We start from the raw sequence: 11981 nt of genomic DNA on the forward strand, positions 1-11981 counted from the left end.
GTGAATAATTCACGTTATAATCAGGGTACGTTTGCAGATACACACAGCTGGTGTAAGAGGCTGCAGATGCCTGCGATCAGCTTCCTTTAGCCCGGCAGGTTCATTGATAGGACCACTCTGTCGCAGACTGACCAGCAGGAGCAGGTACAGGTGGAGCTTCAGTGAGGACACTGCAGACAACAATGATGCCGCTTTTAACGTGAGCAACTGTGGTCTCACCAACGCCGTCGTCTCCGTTTCTTTTCTGAGCCGAGCTGGAGATTTTTTGATGTCACATCTTCTGTCCAGTAAATGTGAAGAACATAGAGAAATATTCCCAATCAATCAATCAATCAATCAATCATTATTTATATACAGCCAAATACTGAGAAAAGTTATCTCAGGACTCTAAATACAGCAGGTCTAGACCGAACTCTTTGTCATATTATTTACAGAGGCCCGACATGAATCCACCTTGAGCAAGAGAAACTTTCTTTAATAGGCCGAAACATACGGTGGCCGACAAGGCCAATCGTGCTGCAACGTCCCAGACGGTTTCCATCGGAAGAATCAGGCTGCAAATTCAGAAACACAAGCAGAAGTCCAAAACAAACGATGGAAACGTGCTGCAAATGAAATAAACATGTTGCAAAAGGACGAAACAAATGCGCTAACATCAGACGCACTGCAGATACAGAAAGACATGCAAAAGAAAAACGCTGCAGATCCAGTCAACACAACAGAAGTGCGGGGGGGGGTTGGCACAACACTCACTGGGGAATGATGGTGGAGTTTAACAGGGTGTAACTTAGCGTTATAGTCGCCAGGATACTTACAGTGTGGCTGAACTGGACTCTTGACACCAGGAGCGATTAACACACGGGGGGGAGATGAGTGAGAGGAATGTTGGGCTTCTCCTGAGGCCTGAGCGGGGGTTTGCTTGGGGAAGCCTGGGGATGCCAGGAGCCAAACCGGCCAAGAAAACCACCAAGCTCCTCCCTGTCCTCAGACTGGGCTCTGTTGATCTCTGACTGTATGGTAGCGGCCCGGCCTTGTCTTCCCCTGCAGGCCAGATAACCACAAACTCCCAGAGCCTCTGTGCTGTAGCCTAGCGCTAGCTGAGTGGCTAACTGAGAGACTGTACAGGTGCCAGGGAGCTAACAGAAGCTACACTCAGCAGTGGTTACTTTTGTAAATCTGTCGATCAGGAGCAAAAGCTGCTTTGCTCATGTTATAAAGTTGTTTTAGCACAGCAGTGAGTGTTACAGAGACGCTCTGCTCCAGCCGCGTCTAACGTTACAAAGTCTGATAGTGAATTCACTGTGTTGTCTCCCTCTCTCTCTCTCTCTCCCTCTCTCTCTCTCTCTCTCTCTCTCTCTCGCTCTTTCTCTCCCTCTTGTTAATAACACACCTGTTACACTGAGCGCCCTCTACAGGCTTTGCAGTGTTTTTCTTTTGTTTTCTGTGTTTGTGTGTTTTTTTCTTTTGCATCGTTTCCATTTTTGCAACACGTTTGATGTTAATTCATTTGTTTGGCTTTTTGCTGCAGGTTTTTATATTCGCGGCACAAATTTGCAGCCTGTTTAATCGAAACCGTTTGGGCTGTCAAAAGTCTCAGGAAGATATGAAGTTAGTACCATGCATTAATGAGACACACCAGCATAAAGATAACATGAATGCATACAGAAAGAGAGAGAGGCGGAGGCAGGAGCTCGGTGTGTCAGGTCCCCCGGCAGCAGCGCTGCTATAGGCTCAGACTGAGTTCATGTCAGGTCATTAAATGAGCATGTGCCTGCTGCTCCTCTGTGCAGGTGAAGACAGTTTTCATCTCTGATTAAAAACACAGTCAGGTCTGCAGAAAGAAACCTGTGACTTCAAATGATGCAACATCACAAAATCAAAGATCTTTTGTCTCACGCACTCAAAGAATAAATGAAAGTAGCTGCTGTGTAAAAGAGGAGACCCTCCCCTCCTCCCGTCTGATGAGGAGCAGCCATGTTAAGAATGAGAAGCATGCTGGGGATGAAAGTGAGACATTCTGGTTTACAGAGCGATACGGCCGTGTGGGAGGTCCCGTCACGCTCGTGTGATTATCTCCCGCTTCACTTAGTCGGAACAAAAAGAGCCTTTTGGTTGTGCTTTCCACCACAAAGCTAATAACTCATAACTTCACTTACAGAGATCAAACACACAGTGCGGAGGGAGGAACAGAGTTGGCTGATACGGGCTTTGTTGGTTTGTTCAGGCCCGCTGCTACCAGACGCTTTAATTAATTGGATTAACATTAAAGGGATGAGAGCTTCCAGGGACAAAGGGACAAACTGTGAGGCAGGCGAGGACGAGAACCAAAGGATTTCTGTAATGACGTCTGGAGTCTACTGCTTCCTCAAATGAGCTCAGCCAAGCCACAACGCAGAGCAGTCTACAGTCAACCCGCTTATGCCTGAACACAGAAGGCAGACAGGAGGTTTTTTACAGGGACTTTTGGAAACATGTCCAACTCGACCGCAGAGATGACCTTTCCATCTGGCATCGATGAACAACCAATCCAATAAGCAATGATTGGAGACTAACGGTTGGCCAATCAGCACCATGGGCTGGGTTCAAACTGTAGAGGATCTGTGCTTCAACAAAAGAGAAGTAATAGCAACAAAAAAAATGGCCGCCAAGAATCGGTTCATTTACAAACCAACGTGACCCTACACTTTGTATTTTATATTTTCTCTTGTTTTTGCATTTCTCTGATTTGTACTGTATTTTTGGAGCCACTGTATCTGGCACTATAGTTTGCTTTGGCGTTAATAAAGCTTTATCTCATCTTTTTTTAATGTCAGTCGGCGTAAAAGTTTGTTTTAACTTCTCTACGTTTCCATTTTCCAGTGTCTCAAGTCATTTCTTTTTTGTCAAGTCACAAGTCATCAAAACAGTGACTCGAGTCCAAGAACGGAGTAAATCAAATGTATGGAAGCATGTCCGCTACGGGCTTCCATACTTCATTTATTTACTTTGATTTTGCTTTGTTGCTTTTTTTACTCTGTTGTCTCTCTGCTGCGTTTTCACATCTGTTTGTTGTTTAACTTCATATTGACTGCACCTTCTTGTTGCTGTGTCGGCCATGTTGTTTGTGTTCTGTTGCCTGTTTGTGCTTTGTTGGTCAAAGAACTTATAAATAGTTCTTCTTCTTATTATTGTTATAATTATTATCATCACAGCAAAAATGGAATAAAAGAGGGAATCAACTCTTAACTGCTTATGTGCATTTCAAAGTCACCACTATGATGAACAACAATAATGATAAAGTCAGGTTTTCATGTGGTGAACGTTTTTATCAGCTTACCTTACCTGACCCCAGCTGAAGCTCCGACGTCTCACTCAGGTTTGAAGTGATTGAAAACGTCCCCGGGGAGTACCCCGTGCTTCTGTTTCACTGCTAAACCCTCGTGAGTTATTACAGTTACAGTCGAGCAACAAAGTGCCATTCACACACACACAGCACACCCACAGAGGAATAACACTCAGATTACGCCCGGCGTCGGGCTGTTCTCCGAGCACTGAGTTGTAAGTTGCCTCTCGGAGGATCAAACGGGAAGCAGAGCGTGTTCCCCTGCTGCTTTCTCTCACAACACTCTGCCCTCGGCTCGCGTGTCCATCCTCCAGGAACAACATCCTCCGCTCACTCTATAGCTCCTGTGTTTTTTCTATAAGGCCTTCACAGTTAATTTCCACTCTTTGCTGTTTTATTACCTCTCAGTGACACTGAACACGTCGTATAGAAGTCTCTCTGGCAGCCTCAGAGATCAGGGCAGTGTAACTCAGCCTGTTATTTCATTGACTCTCTAAGGTCTCGACTCGCCTCACGTGGAACAAATACCGAACATAGGATCTGTTTTTTATTGGTATCACCAACATGACGATTTAAAGCACACTGAGCTGATACGTGAAGGTGACAGGAACAAACAGGATATGCAACAAAGGCCTGGGTTAGGGTTAAATAAGGCGTACGCTCGCCCCGTTGAGCCTCCAGTGAAACCCATAAACATTTTAACACTTAGCTTAAAGTACGTGTGTAAAGTTCAGTGAGTACACTACGCTACGTGAAGCTCTGTGTTTGTGTCGCGCTGAGAAAGTTCTTGTACCATTTCCAAACGAATTAAGGCGAGCAGAGCCAGCACTGTGCTGTGTGTGAAATAGTGTAGTGGCAGTCGTCCCCCCGGGGATAAACTAAGTATTTCTGATTCTGATTAACGTCAAAGCCAACATGCTGCAGCTGTTAGCTACGTGCTAGCATCAAGCACAGTGTCCTCTGTGGGGTCGGCAGTTACAGTGTAGTTTAACAGGCTTAAGATGGACTGCTGCAGCTGTGGACCTTTGCTGCATCTCGTACCTTCACTTTCCGTCAGCTCTGAACTTCACCTGATAAAAGGCATCAAAGAATCATCCAGAATTCTCTCTGTGTTCGGTAGATTGTGCTAAAAACACACTTTTATTTTTGTAACAGCTTTTCTGTTTGGTCAAACTTTTCAGCATATTGAAGGACTGTTCTTGTGCATTAAACATGATCACATTTTAAATATTGCGGCCTAGAATGGATCATATTTTACACATTGACATGGGACAAGCATTGATCTAGAATCAATCAGTTTCTCGCAGTGATCAGTGATAACGTCACTCTGTCAGCATGTGAGCTAAGTCTGCATGAACAGGTGGAAGTTGGCTCTGGTGAACTCCTGGTGGATGGTCTCCAACAGGACGTCGTCCCCCTGCTCTCCCTCCATCCCTCCCTCTCTCTTCCCTCCTCCCGCTGCTCCTCGGACGGACGCCGGCGGCTGCAGCTCGGGGGTGTAGGTGAAACTGAAGTGCGTGCGGTAAATCAGGCCGTCCAATCGGATGAGGGACAGCGGGACGGTGATGACGCGCCGCAGGCAGCGCCAGCCCTCGGAGAACACGGAGACGTCAGGAACGACGCAGAGCAGAGATTTAGGAGACCTGAGAGGAGAAACGAGGAGGAGAAAGTTACACCTGGAAAACATCTTTTATCTTCTCAGTGAACAATACTACACATCAATACTGCATCTATAACCTCCTCCCATAACCCGATCATCTGAGTTTAACCTCGACACTGAAACCATTAAACTGAGGTTTAAATGCCCCTGAAGTCCTGTGGTCCAAGGCTCAAGTTATACAACGTGTACGCGGGCTAGCTAGACAGCTACAGTTTACATTAATGTAAAAAGAAATGACTCAACTCTTACAGACCACTTTCTTGTATGACTTGACTTGTGATTTGCCCAATTTATAGCAGGGACACAACTTGACTTGCTTGATTTTAACCACAGTAGCTCGCTTGTGACCTGAAGGTTAAGACTTGAAACTTGTGTGACTTAAGCCGGAGATTTACTTCGCGTACGCATGATGGCTGCCCCACATTCCCTGTGTCTGTTTGGAGCGTCGGCTGTGCACGTCCTCAACAATTAACTACTTTTGCGTGAGATGCAGTCTGCACATGAACAGTAGGGGGCAGTGTAGAGGTAGAGGGGGTGTAACAGGGTCAACACAGCAGCAGGGACAAGTCCTGAAGACAAGCTGATAGACCAAGTCCTCAATGATCCACATCTGTACGATGTGTCATTGCCGCTGCACAGAGACAAACATGCCTGTCAAACAGCTGCAGACAGATAAGTTCTGTTTGAGAAGTCGACGTGGAAACCTGTAAAACTAAATGGGAACAAGTCCGGGAGTGTTAAGTCCGTGCACGGAGGAACATGTTGGAGAGACGGAGCAGAGAAGGTGCAGACAGTGAGTTCTGTCCACCGAACACACAGAAGCTGTTTCTGCTGTGATCTCAGAATGAACATCACAGTGACCTCCTTGAGAGTCGCCATATCTGTTGTTTACATCCCGCACATACGGTAGTTGCATACAGCCTGAGCTCTCTGCTGCGCCCTCTAGAGGTATCCTCTAGTAACACGCGCAGTGCAGAGACAAGTACGTGAACAGTTACGTTCATGATGCAGGCGGTTGTGTACGTGAACACAAGGTTGTAAAGCAAGTTTATCTCCAGCCTAACTTCCACCTTGAATTAAAATGACAAACCAGTTCAAACGAAGCTGCTCAAGAGAAAACAAATCTAAAAGATTCAGAATGCCCTGAATTAAGTGAAGAATCCCTCATTAAACTTTTAAAGTCTACAAAATGCTCCAAAGTAAATCAGGCAGGCGAGGCCGAGTCAACACGGACATGAAACGTGCAAAGAGAAACACAGAAACAGCCAAAGAAAAGAGTTAGCAGATTATTTAGAAGAATCTGCCGTTTGTTGGTTTTGTTTTAAGACTTCACAGAACGGAAATGTGAGCAGCAACAAAAGCAACAACAGTGAAGCGAGAGAAAATACACAGTGGAAGTAGATAATTAGATGGTTAAGTGCCAGACTAAACATGAATCTGTGGCTGATATGAAACCCTCACAGCAGCAGAGACTGTCAGAGCTCTTCATTTCACCCGAGCCGGCTCCACACCTCCGGCTCTCATGGCGGTGTGCGATCATGTGTCTAACTCCAGCAGCTCCTCGCACAAACAGCACATTGTGGACCACTGTGTTACATAAATACGTCTTTCCTCCTCGCTGAGCTGCTGGTGATGGGAGGAAAATGTGCCGGAGCCAGAGAGCCCAACGTACGATGCCTCGGCACTTCAGGTGTGGGCTCTGAGGTGGGCTCTGACGTCAGAGAGGCTTCGGGGTGCGTCAGAGGAGATTCTGAGAGGAGACGCCTGAAGTCTCTCTGTAACATGAAGACTCCCACACGAGAGTTAGAGAGAGGGCTGTTCGCTGTGAGTAAAGCTGAGCTCCTCCCTGGATCTTTGCGACCCTCCTCCAGCCCATTACCCTCCAGTCCATCTCTTCAGTGTCCATGTTCAGCTCTTCAGACGTCCTCATCACATCCTGCTCCATCCTTCACCGCCACCACCAGTGGGGGGTATCCTATCCTGCTCTCTGCCTCACTGCCCCTCTTAAATACATAAAGACGTCCTGATTGAAATGCTTATCCTGAATAGACCAAGTGATTTATCTATTGCTCAAGAAAATAAAAAAACAAGATACAACATGAATTAGTGATCTCGAAAGATTCTCGTCACCAGGTTTGCGGTTTGCATTACCGCGTATCCTGTTGCCTATCCCAGCTGTCACTGGGCGAGAGGCGGGGTTACACCCTGGACTGATCACCTCAATCACAGGGCTGACAGACAACCTTTCACACTCACATTCACACCTGAATCACGAATGAACGTAACGAGCATGTCTTTGGATTGTGGGAGGAAGCCGGAGTACCCGGAGAGAACCCACTCATGCATGGGGAGAACATGCAGACTCCACACTACGTCTGAACCGGGATTCAAACCAGGAACCTTGTAGCTGTGAGGGTACAGTGTCAACCACTACACCGCCGTGCAGCCCCTGGAAGAACTAGTTTGCCTGTAAATTACACAAATAATATCTGTCAAATGGCAGCAGATGTGTGCTCACCATGAGTCTGGTTCTGCTCGAGGTTTCCGCCTGTTAGAGGAAGTTTTTGTTGCTCGTGGTGGATTCATGTTGAGTCTCACCATGTTGGTGTCTTTTTGCTATGATTTGCTGTATAGATAAGAATTGATTGACTTCGGGCCTGTGTCCACTAACGGTGCTTTTTGCGCTGGCAGCTAGTTTTATACAAATCAATGCAGTTCAGCGTTTTCAGCGTAAAACTCAGCGTCAGCTTTTTTTTGTCGCTGCGCTCTCAGTTGAAAATAGTTAAACTTTTGAACACCGCCACGCTCGTCAATGTCACCTCTCCCTCACCGACCAATCAAAATCAAGTGGGGGTGGGACTCCCGATATCAACTTTGTCAACAACAACAATGGCGGAGGAGAGCTAATCCTTTTGTTTTTTTGAGGGCACAATTTCCAGGTGTAGAGCTGCTGCTAACGCCAGGACACGACTCTTTACATTGTTTGTTTTGTTGTAAAATCTCCTTGAATAAAAGCTCATATGAAGCATACAGAGCGATTTAAAACAGACCTAACGATCACTAGGGAAACGGAAGGGCCGGCAGACAACTTTCGTAACTTAGCAACAGTGATCACCGCTGAGAAGTGCTCTGAAACTGAGGTCAGGGGCGTTCGAGGACACAGACCCTTAGTGATGACATCTGCGGTGATGGAGCCAGCTAACCCGACACACAAACCAAACAATTCATGCTAACCAGTCAACAACCTCGCCGACACAGCGCCGACCTGCCCGTCAGTAGAGATCAAAACTCTGTTTCAGAACATCAGAGGGTGAGCGGTTTACAAGCGTGTCAGAAACGTTATCACAGAACTGTTAGAGAGGAATCTGCTGAACTTTAATGTTTGCAACAGTTTGGACAGAGATGCTGTTGGACCTGTTGGTTCTGTCGGGGCTTGTTCTGAGTGTTGGACGGGTTTTCCTTCCGGTTCTGGGACACAGATTGTGTTGCCTTCAGACAGCGCCAGGCTCACAGTCCCAGCTAAGCTTCCCTCAGGAACGACACACTGCCTCGTAACGTTCTTTGACATGAGCTGCATTTCATTTCAAGTTGGATCCGTCCCCACAGAAGATCCGACATCTTTCCTAAAACACACTTCAGCTGGACGGACGCGTCCGCACGTCTGTTGTCTTTTATTAAAATTCCTCCACAAACAGCAAAATAACGGCTTTTAACATTCTGGGTCAACTGAAATATAACTTTAAACCTGCTTTGTTGCATAACACTCAGTGTGGAAGTGCCACTTCATGTGCCATAAAAACGTTCATATTTAGGCCAACTTTTATGAGCAGCCGGCTTCACAGACCTGAAACAGTCTCACCTTAACAAGACTAGAACTTTAATTTGGCCCCTGTGCTGCTCGGCTCTGCACCTGGTGCCTCTGAGGAGGAACAGCGAGAGAGCGGCCGACACGAAACAGACATGAATAAAAGAATAAGGCCTCCTGAACTGATCTTTGAAATAGACCTTAAAACAGGATCCAGGCAAACGTACAGAACGATGACAGCTCTGACTCTGTAAACCGACGACAGATAATAAAGAAACGTTTTCGTTCATTAGTACTAAATCTAGAATATGTGCTCCCTCTCCTCAGATGTTTATCGAGACGTGAACAACACGTTAAAAAGTGTGACTGAGTATTTTTCCCACGTCGCCCCCCGGCTCTGCAGCAGCTATTACAGGCCTCCAGACAGCAGAGCAGCAGCCAGTAAAAGTATAAATACAACTGTTGTGTGAGTGTCTGCAGGTAATATTCGACTGTACGCTCCTGAATAGACCTGTGTTTATGTTTCTTCCCTCCTTTTTGGTTTCTGGGTCAAATATTTGCAGGAAAAAAGTCGTGACAGATGATTGCATGAAAACTAGAAACACGGATACATGTGCTCCGAAAACAATCAGGCGCGGGTCGATTAGATTTTTGATTAGCTTTATAACTCTCGCTGGCAGCTACAGGTTTATTGTTGTACGTTACCTTAAAGCTCTTTTAGCTCCTGAGTCCCTTTGTCTCCCACTCGTCTCCTCTACAGTCTCTTCTTCACATCCCTCTGAATCTCCTCTCTGCTCATCCATCTTTTGTCTGTCGGTCACTTTTAATTGTTGGTTCAGCTTAAAGGGAATTCTGCAACCTTTTATGTGCATGTCCAATCAGTTTTGATGGTAAATGTAGTCAGTTAAAGCCCCTCAGTGCATGCTATACTCACAGACAGGGCTGTCTGAATATATATATCCGATTATTCAAATGAATACTCGATGCACGACCGCGGCTGTCTCTCGCGGGCACTCTCTTGATTACGGAGCATCTTTGAATGCACACGTCACTTTATACGTTGAAATCTCGGCCCGGCCGGAGAGAGAGAGATTCTCACCTCCAGCACAACAGACAGGTGCAGGTATGTTTATGTTTTAATAAATGTACCTGCACAGCACAGCTCGCTCGGAGCGCTGCATGTCCGTTCTGCTGTTACCTTTTATTTGTTTATTTTGCAGGTGTAGGAAAATTACGTTTTAAAAGGCACGTTTCTGTTAAATAAATGTATCTTTGCACATAAGTTTGTCTCTCGTCTTGGTTTGTCCTCTTGTGGAAATATTGCGCAAAAATAGATATAGGAATAGTTCAAACCTCTGTGTTTTTTTAGAGGGAATAATCGCACAGTCGCCATTATTAAAGTCTCCTTCTCCTCCTGCGCGCTCTACACCGACGCCCCCCTCACCTGAGTTTCTAGAACGTGTCTGACACTGACGATCTCCGGCTGTGTGGGACATGTGAGAGGAAAGTCCGGGAAATGGTTGGATCTGAATGTCCTGAAGTTGTCCTGAAATTGTGCGGACATTTCTCGCACTATAAACTTAAATAATGCCTTTAATAAATCTCTGTTCTCTCCTCTCTCAAGCTTTCTTTCCGTCTCCTCTGAACTCACTTGAACATGGTCTCAGCCTCGCTGTTGCCGAACCAGACTTTGAGATGAGGGCTGAAGTTCTCTCCATGGATCTCCAGCATGGCAACGTGTCCTCCACCATTCACCTGCAGGAACACACAGCAGGAACAGTACGGTGGCTTTTCACGGCTCGGGCCTCTTTGCAGGGATGTTTTTGTTTTCTGATTTATAACTAATCAGAAAACATACAAGAAGCAAACTGAGAGAGTCTCTGTGAGAGAGTGTGTGTGTGTGTGTGTGTGTGTGTGTGTGTGTGTGTGTGTGTGTGTCAGTATCTGTCTGTAGGTGTAACTCACCTCTAACCCAGTGATAACAGGAAAAGGAGTCACTGGCGTCTGGATGCAGGCCAGGCCCTGATTAAAGGTGTATTCCACTGCTTCCACTCCAATGATGGTCCAACAGGATCCATCGTTCAGAACCACTCTGCTTGGGTCTCTGAGGCTGGACGGAGCCTGGAGGGACGGGAAGGATGGAGGAGATATGTAAAAGAAAGAGGAGAGGAGGGGGGGGATGGAGAGGGGGAGGGACTCTCACCTGGTACTGTATGATGGCGTCGTTGGACAAACACAGGTAAGCGTGTGGATTGTCTCTGAACTGGAAGGCGCACTTGTGAAGCTGAGACACCGGCTCGTCCACGTCCAAGATGGCGTGCTGCTTGTTGACTTTGCGGATCACCTGGAGGGGAAAGTTAAATCCTAGACTTTCAGATCTCCAAAAATAATTTCTTCTGAATAATCAAGATGATATTTTCTATCATGAAATTATTGTTTTGATTTCTATAGAATCGTGTAAAGGCACAAAACGTTCAGTCCGGACCGGAGTGGCCAAAGCGTTGGTTCCGGTCCATCAGGCAGTTTTTCTTCTTTCTTTCTTCTGATGGGAAATAATCTCAACAGGAATCTGGTTGTAGTCTTGTCAGTAGTGACCCTGCAGGATACCCAGTCTTCACATCTAACACTGTGTGAATCAGACGTGAGGCAGCTCCACACTTTAGACAAGCAGCTGACAGAGGCAGCGAAAGGTTCCCTGTGCATCGCTGGAGGTCTGCCTCTGAACGCCGCCCGGTACCTTCAGGCCTTGAGCTCTAATCCTACATATGAACACAGTGAGACAGACCCCTCACTGCTCCACACAGAATATTTAAAGATCTTTCCACGGCTGCTGATCCAGCTGAACCTCTGCTTCAGTCCCTGAACGGCGACCGCAACCCAACGACCGAGCCGAGCTACTCGACACGCAAACGCTTTAGCAGGAAGAATTTCTGAGTCTTTAAACAAACCGAGCGGGAAAAGGCCTCGGCTGCAAAAACATATAGACGTGAAGTGTGCAGATTTACCTTCGCCGTCCACCCGCTCCTGCAGCTGAGCTTGTTATGACAGCAGTTTAGGAGGGACGGAGAAAGAGTCTGCTCAGCGAATAGTGAAGGACTCTGCTGAGAGGTTTCTCTAAATACAACTTAAAGTGAAGGATCGGCTCAACAACAAGAGCAGGTTATGTAACACCTGCACAGACACACATCTGTGAG

General features: G+C 46.5%; 1 protein-coding gene across 1 annotated transcript in view; it reads right to left on the reverse strand.

Annotated features, from left to right (window-relative positions):
• Window positions 1-4664: 4664 nt before the first annotated feature.
• rbpjl (recombination signal binding protein for immunoglobulin kappa J region-like) overlaps window positions 4665-11981 on the reverse strand; it is a 27788-nt gene continuing 20471 nt past the window's right edge. Inside the window, exons 9-12 of the mRNA XM_069677428.1 lie at window positions 10991-11131; window positions 10753-10908; window positions 10439-10542; window positions 4665-4965 (exon numbers count right to left, since the gene is read on the reverse strand). Of these exons, the coding sequence (XP_069533529.1) occupies window positions 4665-4965; window positions 10439-10542; window positions 10753-10908; window positions 10991-11131 (702 nt within the window). The remainder of the gene's footprint in view (window positions 4966-10438; window positions 10543-10752; window positions 10909-10990; window positions 11132-11981) is intronic.

This window comes from Semicossyphus pulcher, unplaced genomic scaffold (genome assembly GCF_022749685.1).
Source record: "Semicossyphus pulcher isolate SPU_LCO1_2020_fin unplaced genomic scaffold, fSemPul1.0.p SCAF_3, whole genome shotgun sequence".
NCBI classification, from domain to species: Eukaryota; Metazoa; Chordata; class Actinopteri; order Labriformes; family Labridae; genus Semicossyphus; species Semicossyphus pulcher.